The following is a 24,958-nucleotide window of genomic DNA, read 5'->3' as shown; positions in this document are numbered from 1 at the left end:
TTTTCCTTTCTCTCCCTTTTAATTCTTTAGGTGTGTTTTTCATTATGTATCACTGTTTCACACTCTTCTATTCTTGACAACATTAAAGAGATGCTTCCATGCTGGACATACACTGGCTATAAAATGATTTTTAAAAGGAGAAAAACAGCTGAGCTAGGCACACTAGCCTGTTGCCATAGAGACAAGGGACTGTCTTGTCTTCTTTCTTTTCTATAATTCCCAAATTGAGAAAATATTTCCTTACTGCCATGCCATGCACTTTTTTTTTTTTTTTTGCAAAATGTTAGTGCATTCAGACTAGTTTGACAGCACTGGGCTCTTAACAAAGAAGTACAGTATCCATAGTAAAACTTGGCGGGGGAAGGAGCATAGATCAAAAGGATGGGTTTTTATTGCGTTAATTTCTTTTTTAGAAAACCTAAACAAAATACTACGTTCTCTTGCGCAGCAGTGGCATCCAAAACAGTGTGCAGTAATTATGAAAACCATAATACTATCAGCAAAAAAACAACAACAGTTAAACATTTCAAAACATAATAAAACTCTGCTCAAAGCCAGCACAGCCAAAATGTAACACAACAGGTGCAATGAATGCAGCAGAAGCCCAGCAGCAAAATCAACTCCTTGAACAAGAACCTAAGAAGAACCTGCTGATCAGGCCAATGGCCCATCTAGTCCAGCATCCTCTTCTCACAGTGGCCAACCAGATGCTTGGAGGAAACCTGCGAACAGAAGCTGAGCACAAGAGGTCTCTCCCCTCCTGCGGCTTCCAGCAACTGGTATTCAGAGGCATGGCTCTGTGGACTGTGGAGGCAGGGCCATGCTAGCTAGTAGCCAGCAGCAAGCCCAGCACTAAAAGCTTTTCTTCTTTTAACATGATCACCTATAACTAGAGAGCCAGTGTGGTGTAGTGGTTAAGAGCGGTAGACTTGTAATCTGGAAGGGAAAGGAGAAGGAGAAGGAGAAGGAGAAGGAGAAGGAGAAGGAGGAGGAGGAGGAGGAGGAGGAGAAGAAGAAGAAGAAGAAGAAGAAGAAGAAGAAGAAGAAGAAGAGTAGTAGTAGTAGTAGTAGTAGTAGTAGTAGTAGTAGTAGTAGTAGTTTGGATTTGATATCCCACTTTATCACTACCCGAAGGAGTCTCAAAGCGGCTAACATTCTCCTTTCCCTTCTTCCCCCACAACAAACACTCTGTGAGGTGTGTGAGGCTGAGAGACTTCAGAGAAGTGTGACTGGCCCAAGGTCACCCAGCAGCTGCATGTGGAGGAGCGGAGACCCGAACCCGGTTCACCAGATTATGAGTCTACCCTCTTAACCACTACACCACACTGGCTCTCACCAGGAGAATGTTAGGCGCTTTGAGACTCCTTCGGGTAGTGATAAAGCGGGATATCAAATCCAAACTCTTCTTCTTCTTCTTCTAGTATATGCTCTATAAGGCATTGCTTGGTTTTGGGGGTTTTAAAAAGCAAGTAGCAGCCTTGGGTTGGGGTGGGGGCATCTGAGTCATGACCATGGCATTTAAGAAATGGCTTTTAAAAACACATTTTGTCCTAAATACAGTCATACCTTGGAAGCCGAACAGAAGCCATTCCAGAAGTCCGTTTGACTTCCAAAACATTCGAAAACCAAAGCGTGGCTTCCAATTGGCCTCAGGAAGCTCCTGCAGCCAACCAGAAGCCGCGGAAGCCCCACCAGATGTTCAGCTTCCCAAAGAATGTTCAAAAACACTCACTTCCAGGTTTCGATTGTTCGGGAGCCAAGACGTTCGAGAACTAGGCTGTTCGACTTCCAAGGTACAACGGTATTGTCCTTTTCCAATGCAGCCCAGTGTCAGGTCCCCTCCACTGCCCCATCTGCCCAATGCCAGGCATTGTCTCTTCCCCATCACATTGCTACAGATTGCTCCACTTCCTTGAGATTTTTCCCTTCCTTGGGCCTGGACTGCAGGAGGCCATTGGGCAGCCCAGCAGGCTTCATGAATTGTGGTGTGTGGTGGAGCAAGGGGCACCCTCGGCTCCCAAAAGTACTGATCAGAGTGCTTGGCTGTTGTTGCTGCCTACAATGAAGTTGTTGCTATCCATCTGTCTTGGGAGACAATGGAGGAGTGCGCCTTTGGGGATTAGGTCAAGCTGTTGGATGGTTGCAATGCTTGCTGTGGCTGTGGAGACCAACGTGGGAGAGACATGTTTTGTTGCAGATGGGGCAGCGAAAGTCATCCAGTTGTGCTGCTGCAGATGCACCATGACATTTCTCCTCTCTGCGCTCCTCCCAGCTGTCAATTCTCCTCTGGTCACTGCTATGGATTCATGATTTGACTGTCTGTCTCCAGGTCATCTGCAAGGGATTCCCACTGATGTCGCCAACCTTCATGCCACATTTGCAGAAATCTTCGTAACGCAGAGTTGGTCTGGGAATTGACCTTGTGCCTGAAGCCAGCTCCCAAACAGCATGTCCTCTAAGATCCTGCCAACTTCCATTTTGTGACATGACCAACCAGCATAGATGTCAATGAGACAGGAATTCGAACATGCTGGGAATGTGAGCTTGGGAGAGCACATCTTTGGAATGTTGTCCTACCATGTGATGCCCAAAATCCTCTGGGTGCAGAACATATGGAAGGCATTGAGGCACCGCTCCTGATGGTTGTCGGTTGCCCATGACCCACTTCCATAAATTGTGTCCTTCCTAAATGAGGAGGACCTATGCACATGACCCAGAGCTTCCTCTTTCAGCTCGTGCATCAGAACACCCACCCACCTCTCCCTACTTTTAGGGCATTTTGTGTTTGACCTTCCTATGCCGTCGAGTGTCGTCAGTCGTTGGGACAGGGGCATGGCAGGAATTTTCCCCACTTGGCTGATTGGCAGTTGCCATTTGGGTTTTCACCCACCGCGTAGCAAATCGTCACAACTTGTAGGGTTGTGGATAGGCACTGGTTCAGGTGATAGGGATGGGAGAACGGTTTCGCCATCCCTATGTGAAGGGTATTCCGTTAGAGGAATCCAGGGACTCAACTTGGTTTGGTCAACCTCCAAGAGGGGGTTGTGCCCTTGCCTGAGTCCAGGGGAGCATCTGGGGAGTGAACAGAGTCTGTTCCTGGGCTTTTCACCTACCTCTGGTGTTCACCCTTGGCTGACCTATGCTGGTGCCCTGGGTCAGCGCTGCCTGCAAGGGTGCAGGGGGCTAGTCAAACCAGAGACCATGCAACCACTCACTTTTCTGTAATCAATAAAGTTGTGGCCTAAATTCTGCCAAAAACCAAAACTAAAATTTGAGTCAAATGCGTGTTTATTTAGCGGGGAGGTCTCTGAGTCTGAACACGCAAAGCAGCATGTTCAACACACAAGCTTGGTAGACCTTCATCTTGGTATTCGTTGTTAGCATCACATTCTCCCATACCCTTTTGGAGAGGTGAGCCATTGCCATAGCTGCCTTACCAACACTCTTATCTAGCTCAGTAATGATGGAGAGATTGCAGGTTATGGTGAAACCCAGGTAGACAAAATTGTCTACCATCTCAAGCTTGTGGTCACCATTTGAATTCATGTACAACTGACTTTGTGTCGCTGGCTGAGCATTACTCAGAAGTAATACTACATGATAAAGGGGGGCAGTGGGCCTTGTGGTGGCAGCTCCCCTCCTCTCTTCATGTGGAAAATCTATAGGGCCCAGCTGACCTAGGTGAAGCAGATGTGAACAGTGGGTTTCTTCGGGGCTTTTTTCCAGCTGGGACTTGGCAGAACTCAGTTCCAGCACCTCTCAGGTGGGTGCCATTGTCATTATAAGAGAACAAGGGAAGTGTTCATGGTGAGTTCTGGCACTTCTTTTTCTAGAAAAATAGCACTGGGTTTCTTAATAGTGGAGAGGCTAAAAGATATTTCTGGTCAACAAGGCCAGTGACAGCTCTCTGGGGGAGAGATTTGTTGCATTATTATGCAACTTTTGGGTGATGTCTGTTGACCATAGGTGAAATTATGTATGCATGATTTCATTTTCAAATTATGAAAGGGAATACTTTTAAAAAGAAATTAGTATAATAAAATGCTAATGATATACAGTGGATACTTCATTAAAGGACAATAATATACCAGGTTTCATTTCTATTTTGAAGGAGATAACAAATAAAAATTAAAATGAGAACATAAGTATTAATTAGAGTTCAGAATAAGTCTGCATCTTACAATTCAAAACTCTAGTTATTTGCCACATTCAGAGCATACTCTTTGAAGTTTGTGTGTTCAAAATACATATTTTCCCTAATTGTACTCAGCTGGATAGATGAAGGACATGATTAATTGAGCAAAGCAACAATTCCAATGCCAATTTGTTCAGTCATGATTTACATTTTCAGAAACTGGTACTGTGAAGTGCAAAATATTGATGACTGAACACCAAGACATCCCTAATCCCCATGTTGTAATAGAAAAGGTGAGCTGAGCAGTCCAATTAACAGAGCATCTAAGTCTAAACATAAAACTGCCCACTTTATGTCCTACTAGGGTTACAGTTAAGAAAAAACAAGCATGACTTTTTATATCTTAAGAGGAGAATGTTAACAAATATCCTCCTATTGCTGATATTTTAATTTGGAGAAATAAAAAATTACAATGCAAACAGGTGAAAATAGAGGTTATTTTTCTTATAAAGTTAAACAGTTTAGATACCCTTGTGTTAATTCAACTTTGTATGCATTGGGAACTCGATGCATTACTAGAAAATGCCTTGATGCATTGTTAATAAGGATGTTCTTGGAAAACTAATTGACAATACTGACTTAGACTTGTTGCTAGATCCCTGGGGTTGATGCATTGGGGATTTCATTAATATTTATCTAAATCCTTTCATTTATCAAAACTGTGAAGCTCATTGATTTGAATCTTCCTTTGTCAGTGCTGATTAATGCAGGTTTAGTATAGATCTAGTAGAGAATCGCAGTCAGCAAACACAGTAGAATTTAAGGTTGTCAGTGAATTATCTGGATACTTATGTGTTCCCAAGCTTTTCATTTACTGCTCTGTCCCTGGTGGGGACTTTGAGTAACTTGAACACTTAACTGCATGGCCTAATGGTAATCTCATTTAATGTCTGCCCCAACTCATCTTACATTCTACAGGCATGGAGAAAACAGATAAACATTGAGGGCTTTCTGTTTATCCTGTGAGCATGAAGAGAATAGGGAGACTCAAAAGCTTGCACCTTGCATTTTAAACTTGAGTTCATTGCATTCATTGTTACAGAGCTCACTTCTCATGTTGGATCTGCTCAGAAAATAAGTCCAACAACATAAAAAACCCAAAATAGTTCATCTTCTTTTCTGAAGTCAATGTAGCATCCAACATTGTCCACTGATCACCTCTGTCCACTGTTTTATATTGTTGTTGTTGTTTAGTCATTTGACTCTTCGTGACCCCATGGACCAGAGCACGCCAGGCACTCCTGTCTTCCATTGCCTCCCGTAGCTTGGTCAAACTCACGCTGGTAGTTTTGAGAACACTGTCCAACCATCTCGTCCTCTGTCGTCCCCTTCTCCTTGTGCCCTCCATCTTTCCCAATATCAGGGTCTTTTCCAGGGAGTCTTCTCTTCTCATGAGGTGGCCAAAGTATTGGAGCCTCAGCTTCGCGATCTGTCCCTCCAGTGAGCACTCAGGGCTGATTTCCTTAAGAATGGATAGGTCTGATCTTCTTGAAGTCCATGGGACTCTCAAGAGTCTCCTCCAACACCATAATTCAAAAGCATCAGTTCTTCGGTGATCAGCCTTCTTTATGGTTCAGCTCTCACTTCCATACATCACTACTGGGGAAACCATAGCTTTAACTATATGGGCCTTTGTCGGCAAGGTGATGTCTCTGCTTTTTAAGATGCTGTCTAGGTTTGTTTTATATTAGGGGTGGTTAACCTGCAACTGTTCAGATATTGAACAGACAACTCCCATAATTCCTACCTATTATGGTCAATGACCAGGGATAATGGGAGTTGTAGATCAGCAACATCTGCAGGACCACAGTTCAGCTGCTCCTCTCCTACTCAAAGCTCAAGTCACAGAGTATCATTGCCATGGAAGTATTAAGCATTATTTTCAGGACTGCACAAAATATCAGTGGAGCATCAAAATATCAGGACTCAAGTACCCTTTCTTTCCCTATAGTGAGACTGGCTTTGCTATCATGTGGCAATTGAAAGCTATGTAACAGTTTGATTCTTATGACCTCTCTTTATATAACCTCAGTCTCCAGAGCTAGCTTGGGTCCTGTTTTCCTTTTATAACTGTTGCAAGTTACAAATACACCCTTTAAACTATTTAATGAAGCCAGTAAACCCTGGATGTTATTATAAACTCCAGTAACTTGGGAGTTAAGAATCACAGCACCAGCCATGGCAAACTGTGTGTTAAAATTACAAGAGGTGGCAATGTTATTTCTGGACCAATAACATCTAGAGTCGCTTGCAGAACAGCACAGGGGATTCACTGAGAGGCAGTCCCTTTACTCAGAAACGGCTCATTTACTTTCCTGTTAATTCTATTTTCCCCACAGGTCCTGCTGCACAAAAATGCCAGCTTTCTTCATATAATTTACAGTAGAACATCATTCAAATAGAGAGAGAGAGAGAGAGAGAGAGAGAAGGGGGCATGGTCCACAATGTTTGTTTTCTTTCCCTTTTGATGTTGATCAAACTGCATTTATGCCTAAGCATCTATTTTATAACAACAACAACAACAAAGACTATTCAGATGGCTACAGAGCAGTACCTAATGTGCTCAGATTCACTGAGCAAGTGCATGCCTGACTTGGCTTGCAGCATTAAGGTGCTTTCCTGGTGTTTATTTTATTTACTGGCATCAGGGAGCACAAAAACCAAGTTGTCAGCTTGGTCACCGGGAGCAGTTCTGCAGAAGAAACCTCCCCTTCTCTTTACTTGTGTGAGCCATAGGAAGAAGCGGCATGGATCACACAAGGTGGGTGGGTGGGAAAAGGGCCAACGGTTTAGAGAAAGAGGATAATTCTCCAACTACACAATGGGGAATTCTTTCTGCTGCAAGAGAGCTGATAAAAAGCAGCTGGCAGAACCTCTCTGAAGACTCCCGGCCCATCCATCTGCATGCTGTCTCCCACTCTCACTGTAGCCACTGGAGTTGCCTTCAGAGAAGAGGAGTGAGTGGGAAAGCAGCCAAGAAGAGTAACATCTTTGCCAACACTTGCACTTTAAGTAGGAAAAGATGCTGAAAACACCCCACAGATACCCACGAGTGGGCAGGGAGCTGAAATAGTAAGAGAGGCCACCTCCTTCTCTGTGCCACTATTGTGATTGCAACCATCAAGGGAGAACATAGCTTGGCAATGACCTTTTTTGTGGCAAGTTCACACCACAGAGACATGGAAATAGGCCTTCTTCATGCTCACTCCCCTGTTTCTGGAGCTCTCTCTACCCCAGAGATCCAGCTAAGCCAGAGTCTGTATACTCTGTATACTCCTGAAGAAATACAAGACCCTCTTATTCTGGTGACTATTTAAAAACCCCAAAGCATCCCTTCTCCATGAAACCCTTGCCTAACCTTCCAATCCTCATCTTCAAGGACAATGGTAGTTGCAGCTGTACTTGCTCACATTTCATTGCTTTTTACACCGGCATCTCTCCTTCCTTTTCCTTCTGTTCTGTCATTCACTCAGACCAGACACTCCAAGTATTCCTATTTTCCTGGAACTCTCCCAGACTTACAGAAGCCACCCTGATTTCTTATTTCATCCTGGAATGTCCCACTTTTCCTTAGGACATCCCTATTTTCATCGGAGGAATGTTGGAGGGTATGGAGTTATGCGACCCCTCCCCCAAGCCAAGGGGGTAAATAACTATACAACCTTTAGAAGACATCTGAAGGCAGCCCTTATAGGGAAATTTTTAATGTTCAATCTTTTATTATGTTTTTATATATGTTGGAAGCCACCCAGAGTGGCTGGACAACCTAGTCAGATGAGTGGGGTATAAATAATAAAATGGTGATGGTGATGATGAAATAGCATGCCCCTATTTTCATTGGAGAAATATTGGAGGGTATGTCAGACTTTAGGGTGTATGTTTCTTGCAATTTAGATCTCTCTTTTTTCTTATGCCACAACATGGGTGGTAATAATAATAATAATTAACAACAAACAATGTCATCACGACAGCAAATGAGAAGTCCAACTTTTGACGGGCATTTTCTATTTACGATGTTTTTAAATTTAGTTGCCATTCAACAATACATTGTTTTCTACCTTGAGACTCTGAAATGCAATGAACTGAAAATCCAAATAAGGATGCTCTGTAAGCAGGAAACGCTTCAAACATTCAGAAAAAGATGGCACTATGTTTTATAAGAGTTTTTGTTTTATTTCATATAGCACTTAAAGTCCAAATAGGCTTCCAAGTGTTATACTTTTATAGAGAAGTATAAAAACCTGTCACAGAGACATTAAAATAGAAATACCGATAAGTACACAATAAAACAGTCCCATTAAAACATTAAGAAGTTAAATAATTAAAACAATACAATCCCAGTAAAACAACATAGCACTACAATGGGCCTCAATACAATATATTCAGATTTATAGGACTACTGGTATTCAGCACAGAACACCCTTGTCACATGGGTCCCACAGCTGATGGCAACAGTACTTTCATACAGAGTGCCCACAGTGTTAAACTGATTGGCAACAGCAACTAGAGGACTCCCGCAAGAGGCGATATAATTGCAGTCTCCCATTTGATGATCTGTACACGTTGGAAGCTACACCAGAATTTCCTCACATAGACAACAAAGCTGAAATTCAAATGCTCTCTTTAGCTTGTGTCAGGAAACATTCCTTCGAGTGGGCTTTGATTCCATTATAAATTCTAACGTTTTTAAAACGCATCACAAAAGTAAACTTGCGAAATGATCACCAGCTTTGCTGATGTAATTAAAAGTGTTGTTGGTCTTATCAAACATATCTTAGCCAACATTCGGTGAAAGTCAAATGGAAATGAAGGTGTGTGTATGTGTGTGGGGGGGAGGGGGGTAGTAATCATCTACTAAGCACTGGTGACACTGATCTGGGACCTAGCCACATCAATCATTTTGGTTGCTTCCTGATGACCTGTTTACTTCAGATTCATCTTGATTTGCTTGCCATGAAGTTTGTGGGGACAATAAACAATGCCTGTTGTGTAATGAGGATTCATTTGTGGAGAGGTTTTCCAATGCCATGCTAAGCCATGATTATCCCACACTTTCCACTGTATTTCTCCATCCCTTCCCTTACTAGAAAAAGTATTGGTTGGAATCCATCTGCCTCAGGAGACAGTGGAGGAATACACCTTTGTGGGTGAAGTCAAACCACTTGGCTGTAGAGACCTATTTGGGAGAGACATGTTTTGTTGCTATCGCTATCATCATCATCATCATCATCATCATCATGTTGCACAAAAGCACCAAATCCACTTTAATTGTGCAGCCTAAATTTTCCAGTACAGTGGTAACTTGGAAGTCAAACGGAATCCGTTCTGAAAATCCATTCAACTTCCAAAACGTTCGGAAACCAAGGGGTGGCTTCTGAATGGCTGCAGGAAGCTCCTGGAGCCAATCGGAAGCCACAGAAGTCAAGTTGGACCTTTGGGTTCCAAAGAACGTTCACAAATTGGAACACTCACTTCTGGGTTTGCAGTGTTTGGGAGCCAAAACGTTCAACTTGCAAAGCATTTGGGATCCAAGGTATGACTGTACATGATTAAATTCTGTGTCTGAAAAGTATTGACCATTTGGAAGCTTCACCGCCCCCCTGTGGCCACTGTTACTGGTTTGGCAAGGCATGAGATCACCTGGAAGAAGCTCTTGCAATGGCCTTGGTCCCTCCTGACCAAGTGGTTTAGGTATTATGAGTTGCCCTGGATGGATTTGTAGCTTCATTTGGAAACTATGTATGCCCCAGGATTCTGGAGAGTTACAATCTCAACAAAAATTACACTTGGCAAATAAAGCTTCACGCTGAGTCTAAGTGTGAGATGTAACAGGAACAACACGGAGGGTATTGTTAATTACCTCAGCTGGACATGTGTTGATTAATTAAGGACACTTTTCAAAGTGCTCTTCATTTTTGTGCTATGGCTGTCAAGCTGTTCTGTTATTAAGCCTGGCTGCTTCCCTGTGGGAGTCCCTTAGGAATGGCCATAGGTGGGTTGTATAGCCTGGAATATGAAAACAGCTGCTACAGGTTAGGGTCATCACTGTTATTAACAACAGTGAGCAGGGCAGGGAATTGAGGTGTCAATTTATTTCACTCAGAGTTTTTCTGAAGGACAGCAGCAAAGTTGAATAACGCCGCCTGCCACTTTGGCTCAGATGTTCTGCGAGTGTTGTTTCTGAAACAGTAAAGAAAAATTCAACCACTGCTCCATTCGGTCTTTAAAAATATTCACATGCATTCAGGTGTCCCTCACTAAAATGACAGATTAAACATCAACACTGTAAGACATGTAACCATTCCAAACACTATACTGTTCAGAAATGCAAAGTAATCCTGCTCTCAGTTCTTTTCATTGTTCACACAACAGAAGAACAGTATGGTCAGCTTAAAAGCAAAATTGTGGTTTGTTTGTTTTTAAATCCTTTAAATCACTATTAAGCAAAATAAATATGTTCATCAATGAAATGACTATAGGTTTCCTCTTTTTCAGAAGGAAATAGATTGCTTTATGGAGTACACTACAAAACTTGACTTGATTGATGCTACGTTTGCAAAATTAATGGTACTTTCATGTTACTTCCAGTACGTTTCCAAGCACAATTCAAAGTGTTTAAAGCCCTAAACAGCCTCAGATTAGTATACCTGAAGGAGCATCTCCACCCCCATCGTTCAGCCCAGACACTGAGGTCCAGTGCAGAGGGCCTTCTGGCAGTTCCCTCATTGTGAGAAGCGAAGTTACAGGGAATCAGGCAGAGGGCCTTCTCGGTAGTGGCGCCTGCCCTTTGGAATGCCCTCCCATCCGATGTCAAGGAAACAAACAACTTTCTGACTTTTAGAAGACATCTGAAGGCAGCCCTGTTTAGGGAAGTTTTTGATGTTTGATGTTTTATTGTGTTTTTAACATTCTGCTGGGACCTGCCTAGAGTGGCTGGGGAGACCTGACCAAACGGACGGGATATTAATAATAATAATAATAATAATAATAATAATAATAATAATAATAATAATAATTACTTTCCCCAAATTTGCACCCCCTCTCTATATGATGAGGCTGCACCCATGCAATTTTGCCTATGTTAGAGTCATCCCTCCATTGGCTCTATTAATTCTAACATGGGAAGTATCTTGTCTATCAACACGGAAGGGAAAAAATCCTTTGTTATTGGAAGCGACAATGCTGTATAGATAAAATTTGAAATGCATCAAGTCACTCTTATTTATCTGAATGGCTCAAAGAATTTCTAAACTACAATTGAAGGTTTAGCTGAATGCCTGCCAATCTGTGCCCTGAACATATACCTCACATGCTCCAACTAATTTCATTTGAGATAATCAATTCTTGCACCCCATGAAAATGTGGCCATCAATTCCATCAAAATTAATTAGAATCCTGGTTTGGGTGGACAAACTATGTGTGCACTTATGGAGGAGACAACCAAGTAATGCTTCTGGAAGATTATATTGAGATGGGGAGCCACGTGGGACTGATGGCATATTCAGATACCCAAGCTAAATCACAGGGTTTCTAACCTATTTGGTATGTCGAATGCCCACCATGTGTATCATCTACCGTAAGTATATAGCTGTTCAGCAGTCTCCTCTTTTTATACATTGTTCAGTCGTGATAATTTCTCTGGTATCTAAGGTTATAGCAACAGGACTGCAAGTCTTACAGCAGAGTGCCATTCAGAATAGTTGCCTTCTGAATAAAGAACAAGCAGACCTCCCTACATCGGCACATATTACTGACCATCTGTTAAGATGCTCTCATACTTATCTTTTGAGACAGCTGAGGGTTATCTTTTAGAAGGATACCCCTTGCTTATCTTTGGTCACAGGTTTTCAAAAAGATTCCAGATTGACCACATATATTTAAACAATTCTGTAGCCAAGAACATGATGTTGCATCAAAGGTGTAACCAATCAAATGATAACCCTTTTATCCAAGTATAAAGGCCCCAAAGACAGGCCGTATGCAGCTGTGCAAATAAGAAAAGTGCAGACCATATTTCTGTGCCTTATGGATTTCATACCTATTTACTGCACTATAAGTCAGTTCCTAAGAGCTCTCTATAACAGATTTGAGTTCTTCCATGCCATTGGCTCCCCCTCCCATTTTCCCTATAATGGCCCTTAGTTTTTTTGCTAAAGTAAACTGCTGCATCAGTTACTTGGTAAGTAGAGACATGTCCCAATGGGTGGCATGCTTCCACATGATGATGATGATGAACACCGGCATTCTTGTTCAAGCAAAGCATTAGGTGAAGCAATCAGACATTCAGTCTAAGACCCACACTACCTCTTGACATAGTAAGGTAACCTGATGTGATTGTACCACATGTATCTTTAGTGATTTTGAATAAATTAGAGAAGCGCTCTTCACCTTGGGTCCCACCATCCCTCACAGTTGGCTAAGCTGTAGTCCAACAAAATCTGGGGACCCTATTGAAGATCACAGAACATTCTCATATAGCGAGAAACTATTATTTCCAAACTGAGAAAAATCTACTGTACACTAGACTTTGAAAACATTGCAAATAGCATTTCTCTCACACTATTTAAGGCTGCATTAAAATAAAAGATTCAGCATGTGAATTCTACATAGTTAAATCACCTCATGGTGACTTTACCACATCAAAAAGTTACATGAGAACCATGCCTACCATTTTAACTCATTTATACCTGTCACAGTTGGACTATGTTATAGTAACAACCTATGTCCATAACATAGAGAAGTTGCTGACATAGTGAAGCAGGCTTATACATTTTCAGTTATAAGGCACTGGCGTATAAGTAGGACAAATAATGATGTGTCCTCTGATTGGCAAAGCCCTATTCCAGAGTTAATTCAACTTACACATACTTCGTTTTGCAAACTGCAGCTGTTTTGCACAGTTAATTGTCCTCCTATGCCAGTGTTTCCCAACCGGTGTTCCGCGGCACACTAGTGTGCCGTGAGACACCGGCTGGTGTGCCGTGGGAGGGAGGCGGGCGAGTCGGGCGGTGAGAGGCGGCGGCGGCGAGGATCCGCGTCGAGCCGGGGGCGGCTCCGCGGTGCTGGTGCCGAGCGGCGGGGCAGCGCGCGCAAAAGGGAGGAGCGCGAGACAGCGGAGGAGGAGGAGGCCGGCATGTCCGGGCAGCAGCAGCAACAGCAGCAGCAGCAACTCCCGGCGACGGCTCCTCCTCCGCCCGCTATCGCCGCCACCACCACAACAGCCGCCGCCGCCTCAGCTGCCGCCGTCCCTCAATCCCTCGCTCTGCTGCCTCCTCCCACCCCGGCAAGGGGAAGGGAAAAAACTTTTACTTTTGTGCGTCCCTCCCGGCGTGACGCTGCGCGCTGACGTCACGGGGCGGGGCTTTAATGGTGGTGTGCCGCAAGATTTTTTCCCGGTAAACAGGTGTGCCGTTGCCCAAAAACGTTTGGGAAACACTGTCCTATGCATCTCACAGAAATTTCACCTAACATGAAATCAGAAGTGGATTTGATTTCCCCCCTCAGGCAAAATGGCCAATGAGTTCTTAGGGATGCCAAAAAAAAGTTTCAGTAAAACTAGTTAAATTTCTCATGGTGTTCTTTGCAAGTTACAACCCTAGGTCATCCAGAGTTTTTGCCTTAAGCAAACTTGAAAGTTTCTCCTCGGATGAAATGACTGGAGTGTCAAAGGAAGCCAAAAGAGTTTAAATAAGAGACACTACATCTCAGACTGGACAATTCTTTGTGCAAGGCTTGCAATCTTTGAACAGAGAAATGCAACTTTTCTTTTTCAATGTTGAAGACCCTCTGGATAGCAACCTCTTTCTGTTTATGATATATAGCAACAGTAGATGACTCTGCTGTATGTGATCATCAGGATTTTGTGCTTTTTGTCATTCAGTTCAGTTCAATTTGTGCAAAATAAAAATGGGTTAATCAGCCATATTTGTTCCCATATGTCAGATTAGTTAAAAACAGATTTACACCACTGCTGCATTATTATTATTTTTTTAAAATGCTAGGAGTGACAAGCGTAATAACCTTTTCAGAATGATGACATATGTATAACAACAGATGATGCTTAATCTTTAAGCAACGTATAAAAAAAATCCAGCAACGCATTCACAGTTTTCCAGACACCAGTGATAAGTTTAACTTCAGGCAAACACTGACACTTCAATGATAACTACTGGAACAATTATTAGTCATATTTCATCACATGAGAAAATGTTTCCTTATTCTGAGCAGTGATATCTTAAAAACTGAAATATTAGGGCAGCAATTTCTTTTGACAACTGTAGTGTAACTTTATGATCACTGGAGACTACAAACAGCGGGTGAAAATATTTTATGCATCACAATCCAGCCTAATTCCCAGGCAGTAATATCTTGCTGAATGTATAGTGATCCATTTTGACATAGTTATATATTGTGCAAAACCATGCTTTGGCAAATCTGTTTCCTGGTGCAGGCTTAGTGATTACTCTTAAGAACATTATCCATACATATTAGTCAGTGGAAAATTAGCAACACATATTGCCACAACTAGTTTGTCATGTTATGCATAATAATGGACTAATTTTACTTTATCCAGAGGCAACATTTTAATCATTGCTAAATCATCTAAGGCAAAATGGAAAAGTTGAGTGCAGAAATTATAATCGTTGGTAAAGTTCCCTGTTCTTTAGACAGCTGGAAGCACAGCTGCATATGTTGAAATACAACCATTTTTCCTAGCAAAGTTTGCAGATGTCCACTTACCATCTTTGGTGTGGTGACATTGCGAGCTGGCATCGCCTTGCCCACCACGATCCAGGGCTGTGGATGCAAGCCTGCCTGCAAATTGGCCAACTGTGGACAGGCTATGGGGCTGGCCTGTGGGGGAGACGCCGAACAGAGCCTGTGGGCTTCACTTGGGTCCACTCCTGGGGAATATAAGACAGCCTGCCTCTGACCTATTTTATGTATGTCATAGGCCTCCCCCGCTTCCAGGTTGACCCTAAAATGGATTACTTCTGGCAAGTCAATGGTTATACCCAATGTGTATGCCAAACCTCTTCCATCTGTAATCAATGAAAGTTGTGGCCTGATTTGTTTCTTGTAATGAGTTTTGACTGGTTATTTTACAAGATGGGGTGGTGGGTGATGTGGCGCCTGGGCACATAAATGAGATTTCTACAAGCAGGTGGATCTCCTGAGACATGTGTGTAGGAGCCTATTGTACAGGAGTGGGGAAATAAGACCACACATGGAAATAGGTTAATGAATAGGTCTGCACATCTGGTCAAGACAAATCCTGCATTCCAACTGATCTGAGTAGATCTGGGATTTGTCCAGACTAGGTCAAGGCAGCCCTGGATCATTCTTGGTTGGGTCTGTCTAGAGAGCTCTGTGGCTGTCAAAAAGGGATGTGGTCAAGAGGCAAGGAGAGAAGGGGAGAAGACGACGATGCTGGTGAAAGTCTCTGCCAGTCTCTGAAGTCTCCTTCTTCCACCTTCTCCTTGCTGCCAACCACAAGTTTAGACCTGGATTTAACTGTCAGTTTCATTTCTTAGTGAAGAAAGTATTGGTCTGATGTGTAGAGATCTTTCCTATTCTAATTAATTCAAGAGGGTTCTGGAAGCTTCTCTGTGTGAAAGAAACAAGCAGAAGGTTCATGATGTCTGGGTTATTCCTTCAGAGAAGCTGAGTACAACTGGCTTAAACTGGTTCTGTTATCTCTTCTTCAAGGTCAAGAGGCCAGAAGGAGCCTGGGTTTCACGTTCAATCTATTTTCCTTCTGGTGTGATATTCTGTACTAGTATTATTAGTGTTAAGTTTAGACTTATTATAAGTTATTGTAAGTTTAGCAGTAAAGTTCTGCTGGATGAAATATTAATTGCCTCTGGCCTATTTTTGGGGAATCCTGCAATGTGTTTAAGTTTTTACTCTGCTAACTATACGCTGGAATCGGCTCTGGATCAATTTTGAGTAGAATTCCATGACATAAACATGCATTGGAGGGAGGGGGAGGTGCAAATGCAGGCAAGAGTTTTTGGTTTAGTTCTGGTCAGATTGAGACCTGATCAAGATCACCAAATTGGGCCCTGAACCAAATTGGAGGTACTTTAAACAACCCTAGTAACTCCATGCCTTGCCTTATATGGAATCTCCTAAGTCAACCTTGTGCACTAAGCTGTGTTTACCCAAAACTACAGCAGCTTGCTGTTCTTGTGTAAATGTCTGGATCAGGGCCAATGGGTGCATATAGAAAGATAACCAGAGTTTTGTAGATTTAAGAAGGATTAGAGCATGCACATTTTGCACAGCCTTTGAAATTCTCCTCCAGCAACCTTTCCCTTTCCCATTCTTAACAACCACATTTGGAAATTTAGTCCTGAGCAGACATTTTGAAAGGGATTAACTACCGTATTTTTCGCTCTATAAGACGCACCAGACCACAAGACGCACCTAGTTTTTGGAGGAGGAAAACAAGAAAAAAAAAATTCTGAATCTCAGAAGCCAGAACAGCAAGAGGGATCGCTGTGCAGTGAAAGCAGCAATCCCTCTTGCTGTTCTGGCTTCTGGGATAGCTGCGCAGCCTGTATTCGCTCCATAACACACACACACATTTCCCCTTACTTTTTAGGAGGGAAAAAGTGAGTCTTATAGAGCAAAAAATACGGTAATCTAGACATAAACAAGGGGGAGGAATAGGACACTTTCCAGACACAACATATAGCCACTTGGGTACTACAGGGTACTACTGTCATGAGATGGGCATCTACATTTTGCCAAAACAGAAAGCTGGTTGTACTCAAAGCAGGTTGAGTCCCTGTGGATTTGCAGTTGCGGTTCTGAAGGCCCTCTGTGTGTGAGAACTGTCAGAGATAAGATCTGCTTTGTGAGGGCATCCAATTCCCAAAATGAGCAATATGTAGATATGTCCTGACTGTAGTGAGTAAAACTTGGTATAAAATTTTAAATGACTAAAATTTGGATCATTTCTTGTTGGACATTGTTTGCACTGATAGGAAATGTAATTACATGGCAATTGAAGTAAGTAATTCTATAAACATCAAGGGTGTCAAAAGCATAAGAATGAGCTAATACGCTTAGGAAATGTTTAAATAGGTGTGTGAGTAAAAGGTTAGAGATGCATTATTTTAAAATTATTCACTGCTAAAACATCCTAGTAAATAAGACCAGAGGGGTTGTGATTGGATTTTCCATTATTATTATTATTTTTAAAAATGCTGTTTTAGAAAAACATGGGAATGACAAGCTTAGAAAAGGCAATTTTCCACTGGTCCACACAACAATTTAAGGTGTCTGTGTGTGGGGGGGAATGCTGTACAGTTTAGGCAAAAGCCTTGGGAGCATGAATGCCAAAGTACACATGCCCCACAGCTGACCAAATCAAGCATAAGCCTTGAATTGTTGTGTGCGTTGATGAAAAAGCATTAGAAATGTGCCAGTTTGGAAAAGAAAACTGCACAAAAGACACAGCCAAACAAATCTCATGAGACTAGAGGAAGGCTGTGGAATAAAGCAACATATTTCGTGACGAAAGAAAGGAGATGAAAATGTGCTAGAAGATTAGTAAATTAGGAAATGTGCCAGTCATGTAAGAATGGGGCCTAACCCTGTAGTGTCCTTTCTAGGGTTATACTCTGGAAAGTGTGTTTGATATTTCAAAAGGAAGTGGCTTTTTCAGGAAATGAAGACTAGGGAAAAAAGAAGAGAGGGTTGCACACTAAGGCACAGTATGACTATTTCATATGTTCATTAATTAAAGCTGTGTTCATGTTTGAATTGACCAAAGTTTTGTTCCATATCCGAAAGAATAGTTCTCCACTCACTCAGCCACCCAAGGAAGCTTCAGAGAGTTAGATCCAATGGTTCTGAAGTAGGCACAGAATCAAAAGAGCCAGGGGAATCTTTGATGTGGAGAGCTGATGGGGCAATTGGCGGATGTTTATTGCTCTATCGCTTTTTGTGATGTTGTCAGAGTCTATTATTATTATTCCTCCAGAATCGGTCATATTCTAAAACACAAGCTTGCATTTAAACGCAATCTGTTATGTCACAAATTAACTTGGACCCCACCCCCACCACAATTTGGGAATTTTAGCTTTTTAAGGAAACCAGTAATTTCCTGTTGGAGATTCCACAATCTTCACAGATTTGGATTTCCCAAGGCTGCCTATGTTTTTGTTTTTTTGTTTTAAAATAGACAAAGGCTGCCTTTGTTAACCTATTTTATGGATGCAATTCTCTACACATTTATATGGGAACATGTTCCATTGACCTCACTTGGACTTGCTTCAAAGTAAGCATGCATATGACTGGCGTATTAGTCTATAGTGCAGCTATATCCTCACTGCTCAGAACAGGGAGAGCACAAGAAGATTCAAATATATGTCCATAGTGCCTGGTAAGTAAAACAAACTCCTAATCTAGTACTCACCTCCTTCAAACACACACACACACACACACACACACACACACACACATCTTGTTAGAGAGATAAATGGAAAGAGACATAATGGTATAAAAAAAGAAACTCATTAATCAACCGGATTTTTTCTGTTGCTCTTTGGAAGAGATAAACTTTGGTGGAAGGCAAGACATTCAGAGCATTCTGTCAGAGGACAGCGGAGAAGGAAATCTTTTGGGAGGTTTAATTCCCTGCCTACTTACATGTTTAGCGGTTGCCAGGCAGGCCATTGTGCTTTTGCTTTGATGACAGTCAAAACCTCATCACTCTGCAAAAGAGAAGCAATAAACATCAATAAATAAAATGATGTTTGGACAGCATTATGGTGAATAACACTCTGCAATGATTTGTAACCGGCGGAAAAGGCACTTGAATTCAAATTGCTCCTCATAATTCCTGCGAAGGCAGCTATAGCTCATCATTGCATTTCCTACTCTGGGAGTGCATTTCCTCCTTTGTGTGACACAGAGGGATGATTCTGACATAATGTTCATTACTTGCGAGGGTAACTTTTTGAATGGATCCTGCAGCAGGCACATACTCATAGGAAAATTACATTAGCATTGGCACTCTGTGTAACTTTACAGCTTTCCCCAAGGGTGGTCTTTCCATGAGCAGGTTCCAGACTTCCTGCTGGGTTCTGTTCATGGGTTCAACCCAAAAGGAAGTCTTTCTCTTCCCCATCATTGCGTTTTCTACATGTAGGTGGTGCTGACATTGTTTAAGAGCTTATGTGAGGGACAGGGAACCTGAGGCTCTCCAGATGTTGCTGGATTTTAATTCACTTCATCCCTGACCATTGGTCATGCTGGCTGGGACTGATGAGAGTTGGAGTCCTGGTGGGCCACAGGTTCCCCATCTTAGCCCATGAACTCCAAAGGATAACCCAGAACAGAGTACAATCCACACAGGATATAAAGGCTGCAGGGCAGCCCTTGTCATTGCTCTGTTGCCTGTTCCTCATGTCTTAAAAATAAAGAAGTAAAAAAAAAAATGAAGCTATCAGAGGGTTGTGGGTGTGCATGATAGGGAAACTCAGGTACCTGTTTCAAGAATGGAAGAAACTGGGCCATTTTACATGATTTAATAATGATGATATTGGTTAATGTTACCCGTCTCTAAACAACAATTCTTTTCTTCGCAAATAAACCAGCCTCGTGTAAAATGAGGGCATTCACAGAAAGGAACTACTGCTCTGCTCTCTCTGTTTTCCTGTCCCATTGGTTTACCATGTAACCAGAAGTGTGCAAAGAGGCGCTGTACAAACAAGGTATAATTCTGCAAGTATTTTATAAACCTGTCCACCATTTTGGCTCCTGCCACACGTCTCTTTAGGGGATCTGCCACACTATATAACAGTGAATCGGTTTGGTAAATAGGGAAAATGCCACGTGGTCTGTTGTATATTTGCATAGATAACATATAACATTTGTGTTTATTTATATGTGACCTGAAAATTGTATACAGTGGTGCCTCGCAAGACGAAATTAATTCGTTCCGCAAGTTTTTTCTTCTTGCGAGTTTTTCGTCTTGCGAAGCACGGTTTCCCATAGGAATGCATTGAAAATCAATTAATACGTTCCTAGGGAAACCGCCTTCAGACCAGGTCCGGGGACAGTCTGTCCCCCGACCTCTTCTGAAGGGTGGTGGGGGGGAACAAGGGCTTTTCTTCCCACCCCCAGCCTTCAGAAGGGGGACAGGAGGGCTTTGCTGCCGACCGCCAGCATTTTAAAAGCCCCTGCTGTCCCGGGGCGATTTTAAAATGCTGGCGGGTGGGAGCGAAGTCTCTGCTGTCCCGGAGAGATTTTAAAATGCTGGCGGGCTCCTGCCATAGGCGCGCGTCACCTCTCCAGCCAGGAGAGGGTCGCGGGGGGCTGCTTTAGCCCTGCGCGCGCTCTCCCGGCTGGAGAGGTGACACGCGGCTATAGAGGCTCCTGCCATAGCCCCGCGTCACCTCTCCAGCCGGGAGAGGGTCGCAGGGGGCTGCTTTAGCCCTGCGCGTGCTCTCCCGGCTGGAGAGGTGATGTGCGCCTATGGAGGCTCCTGCGATAGGCGCGCGTCACCTCTCCAGCCGGGAGAGGGTCGCAGGGGGCTGCTTTAGCCCCGCGCGCGCTCTCCCGGTTGGAGAGGTGACGCGCGCCTATGGAGGCTCCCGCCCGCCAGCATTTTAAGATCGCCCAGGGCAGTGGAGAAGTCTCCGCTGTCCCGGGAAGGCAGGCGGGGGGAGCAAAGACTTTTGCCCCCCGCCGGCCTTCAGAAGAGGTCCAGGACCTCTTCTGAAGGCCGGCTGTGGGCGAAAGTCTTTGCTCCCGACCGCCAGCAATTTAAAACAGGTCCCCGGAGATTTCCCTATGGGCTTTCGTCTTGCGAAGCAAGCCCATAGGGAAATTCGTCTTGCGAAGCGCCTCCAAAACAGAAAACCCTTTCGTCTTGCGGGTTTTCCGTCTTGCGAGGCATTCGTCTTGCGGGGTACCACTGTATATGGTTCCCCCCCCCCATTCGTCTTCCTCACAACAATCCTGTGAGGTAAGTTAGGCTGAGGTAGTGACTCCAGTGAGCTTGATGGCTAAGTGGAGGTTTCAACCTGGGTCTGGAGTAACTGTTACCCTTGATTAACAAAATATATTGCTCGGTGCACACCAGCTTAGTCAGGGGCATTAGACAATAAAGCTATATTGTGGAAGTGTGTATGTGTGTGAGAGAGAGCACAGGGGGATTCTACACAATGATCAGTTTCAGGGCTTTCAAACTCATATGCCAATATTATTATTTTTGCCAAGAGAACTGGAAACGGCATGAAGGATGCTTTCTATATTCCAAGGGACCATTTCTATGAAAACATAATCAATAAAAGACACGTTGCTGCTTTTCTTAAATAGAAGAAAAGAGAGCGATTTTATCCTCATTCCTTGTCAGCTGACTCAATCTCATAAAAGCAATGAGAATATATCGCACCTGTGTGGGGCTGAGGAGTGAATAAAGGTGCCCCCCTCCCCCCACTTCTTTGAAGCTTATAAGAATTCCTGATACAGCAATTCTGAAATTGTGTGTTGTGTAATAAACCTCAAAACAAAACCAGGGGATCAGTTTTAATGAGGCTTTGGTGTACAAAGAAATATCTATCAAGTTCCTCTCCCTACCCAGTCTCCTGCAGAACTCTCTCCCATAGATTGTTGTAGGGGATATGATGTTCACTACTCATTCCTATGATTTCTCTGTTGTCTTTTTTTTTTTTTAAGCGATTCCCCAATTAAAGGAAAAACCCACACACCATACATTACGTGTAATTGGCAGCTCCTACTGAGCTGTCCTTTCAGGTTAGTGATAATCTTGCCATCCCCTGCTTGACAGAAATGACTCTGCTACCTCAGGCTAGCTCTAATCCACATATGCCCCAGTTTAGGGAAATCAATTTTGCGCAGGCCGCTTTTGCTATTGTCATTACTTTCCTCTCTCTCTCTCCCTCGCCAAGAAGGGGGGAGAGCGAACGTGCGGCGCTAAAGCGTGTTCTCACTAAGGGAGAGCACGTGTTGCGGCTGGGGCCAGGCAAAGCACCCTTTAGTTGCCAGGCAGAATCGTGGGAAGGCATCTGGCCAGGATTGGTGTTGGTGTTGCTGGGGCAAATAGTATGTTGCCAATTTGGGGGTGGAGATCAGAGGATATTTAAGCTAGGCCCACAGAGAGTTGCTTTCTCTTTTGCTGTGGGCATCGGATCGAACACAGCGAAGGACTGGTTGTATAAGCCTAATTCTCCTTTTATCCCTTTACCTTACCAGATTTCTTTGTAATTTTCTAAAAAATTCTCCTTAATTTCTAGTTCTTTCCTTTTTTCTGATTTTAGTCCCTGCCTTCTTCCCGGGGCCTCGGACCCTGAGGGCCGGGGGGGGGGGGCGCCAGGCCCGAGCCTTGGCCTGATCGCGGCCGGGGCATTTTCAAGGGTGGGCGCTCGCCCTGCCTGCTATTGTGGGCATCCTTGGCCTTGTTCCTGGGCACCGTTTGGCCTTGGGAGGGGAGCGGGGAGTTATTTATTGATTTATTTAATTTCCTTTCGGGCCGACAGAGCCCTTCCCTTCCCCTCCTTTCCTCCTCCTTACCTGGTGGCTGGCGTGACGCTGCCCCGGGCGCGCCCGGGGCCTCCTTTTCGCTCCCTCGGCGGCGGCCTTCCCCTACGCGCTCGGTGCGCCCTGCTTGTTGAGGCGGCCTGGGTGGGGGGGAGGGGTGCCGCGCGGACACCTCCCGTGACGCCAGCTTGCGCTTTCGCGCTCGGGCCTCGAGCCTTTTAGGCCCGGGAGGGAGGGGTTTGCGCCGCTGCTTTCCCCCTCCCCTGACCTTTGCGGGGCGGCCGGGGTGTCGGCCTTGTCCCCGGGGCGGCCGTTTCGAGCGCCGCGGCCGCTGCGCTCCCCCTCCGCCCCATAGCGGGCGGGGCGGCCGGCGCGCTCCGGGCGCGCGGCGCGGCCTTAGCCAGGCCGTCCCTGGCCGGGTGAGCGGCGCGGGCGGCGCGGCATCGGCCACCGGCGCTTAGCGCGGCCGCCGGTTCCGTTTCGGCCTTTTGCAGGCTGGTTGGGCCCAATCCAGGCCTTTTTGGGGGGAGGTAGGCCTGGGTGAAGTGGTTGGGAGCCTCTGAGCAGTTTTGGCGGGAGCGCCATTTTGACTGGCCTTGCTGCAAAGGGTGGTGGCCTCTAGTGGCGGTGTGTTGCAAGTGCAGCCGATATACCTGGCCTTCTATGCACAGGGCGCCACCTGCTGGCGAGCGGCACAAGTGCACCCCCCCCCAGGATTTTGAAGTCAATTTACGGCCTTTAGCTACTTATTGTTGGGGAAAAAAGCTAGTGTTGTTGCTTACAATTAATACTGTTGATTGTCCTTTTGGTAGCAGGTATGGCTCCTAAGAGGCAAGCGGCAAGGAGGCCTGGACCCGCGTCTTCATCGAAGCGGCCCATAAAAGGCCCGTCTCAGGCTCTTCGTTCACCTGAACCTAGTCAACCGATGAGACGCCTTCAATCCATGGTCACTGGTTTGGCTAGTGACCCGGCCGCATTGGCACGCGTGGAGGCCGAGATGGAAGGCCTCATTCAACGCTGTTCAACTCCATTATCTTCCTCCGCGAGTCTAGCTTCCCCTGTTGGTGCTTCTTTTCCAACGTCATCATCTAGTGAAGATGAGGGGGGGAACGTGTCTGGCGAGGGGGATTTTATTAATACCCAATTGACCCAGTCACCTGTTTTGCCGGTGTCACGGGCTGCTGCGCCAAGGGTGCGGGGGGGCACCAGGCGCACAAAAGGGCGGAGGGCGTCTGCAAGGTTGCGGGCGGCTCGGGCTTCAGCGGTGCAGTCTGCAGCTGTAGTAAGGTCGGACGCTGGTCACTCACAAGTTGTCTCTTTCCAGTCAGTTCCAGGTGACATCCGGACAGGTGATGGGGTGCGGCAAGGTGATGGATCTGAGTCTTCTGTGGAGGATAGCCTTCCTCCACCTCCGAAGTCTTCTTCCGGTGGGCTTCGTCGCCGAAAGAAGAAGTCTAGGAGGCGTGCCAAGAGGAGACGAAGGGACACTTCGTCGTCTTCCACAGGTACTTCGTCTCAAACCTCCAGTAGTGATGAGGAATCTTCGCTTAAGCTGTACTGGGGCTTTGGGGAGACCTCGGGCCTTCCAAAGTGGGCTTGGGAGCGAAGGGCAAACTCCCACAGGGCAAAGTATGGGGCGGTTCAGGACTGTCGGGATGGGGTCCTGATGCCTGATGTAAAAGTATCCACTAATTCGGCTAGGGACATTATTCCCGGGGCCCACTTGCCTACAAAACTCCGATCCAGGATCCTGGATGGCCGTTACATTGATATATTTAGTTTGGCACCCCCCCAGGAGAGCCAGGATGCACAGGATAAGGGTGTGGCAGCCACAAAGCGGAGGGTGGTTGTGCCAAAAGCGGAAAGGACCTTCGAGCGATGGTTAGATAGTTTCCAGGTGTTCGCTGGAGTGGTGGCAGCAGCTTACCCGCGGAGATCCATGCACCTATGGGTTTATTTGTCCATAGTGCGTTCAGCGTTTACGATGGCTGGAGCATCCGCTGCGATTTCCTATGATGAGAATTTCAGACGCAGGGCCGCTAAGATTCCCACTGCCCGCTGGGATCGTAAGGATTTAGATGTCTGGACTACTTATGTGGCACCACGCATTGATAATAAGGTCCCCGAAGCACAGAAACCTAAGGCAGTGCCAGCTAAGACGGGTCGTAGATTCTTTTGTTGGGATTTTAATAAGGGTACCTGTCAGCGCCAGTTCTGCAGGTATTCTCATAGTTGTGAGAAGTG

The 24,958-nt window shown here is 44.8% G+C and overlaps 1 protein-coding gene across 1 annotated transcript in view; it reads right to left on the bottom strand.

Moving 5' to 3' along the window:
• SPON1 (spondin 1) overlaps window positions 1-24,958 on the bottom strand; it is a 276,621-nt gene that overhangs the window by 34,511 nt on the left and 217,152 nt on the right. The window contains exon 7 of the mRNA XM_083463706.1: window positions 18,857-18,921. Coding sequence (XP_083319832.1) covers window positions 18,857-18,921 — 65 coding nt within the window. The remainder of the gene's footprint in view (window positions 1-18,856; window positions 18,922-24,958) is intronic.

Source organism: Podarcis liolepis (genome assembly GCF_965112155.1).
Source record: "Podarcis liolepis genome assembly, chromosome: 1".
Classification (NCBI taxonomy): domain Eukaryota; kingdom Metazoa; phylum Chordata; class Lepidosauria; order Squamata; family Lacertidae; genus Podarcis; species Podarcis liolepis.
The sequence above is the reverse complement of the archived record's forward strand: the minus strand, read 5'-3'. Positions and strand labels throughout refer to the sequence as shown.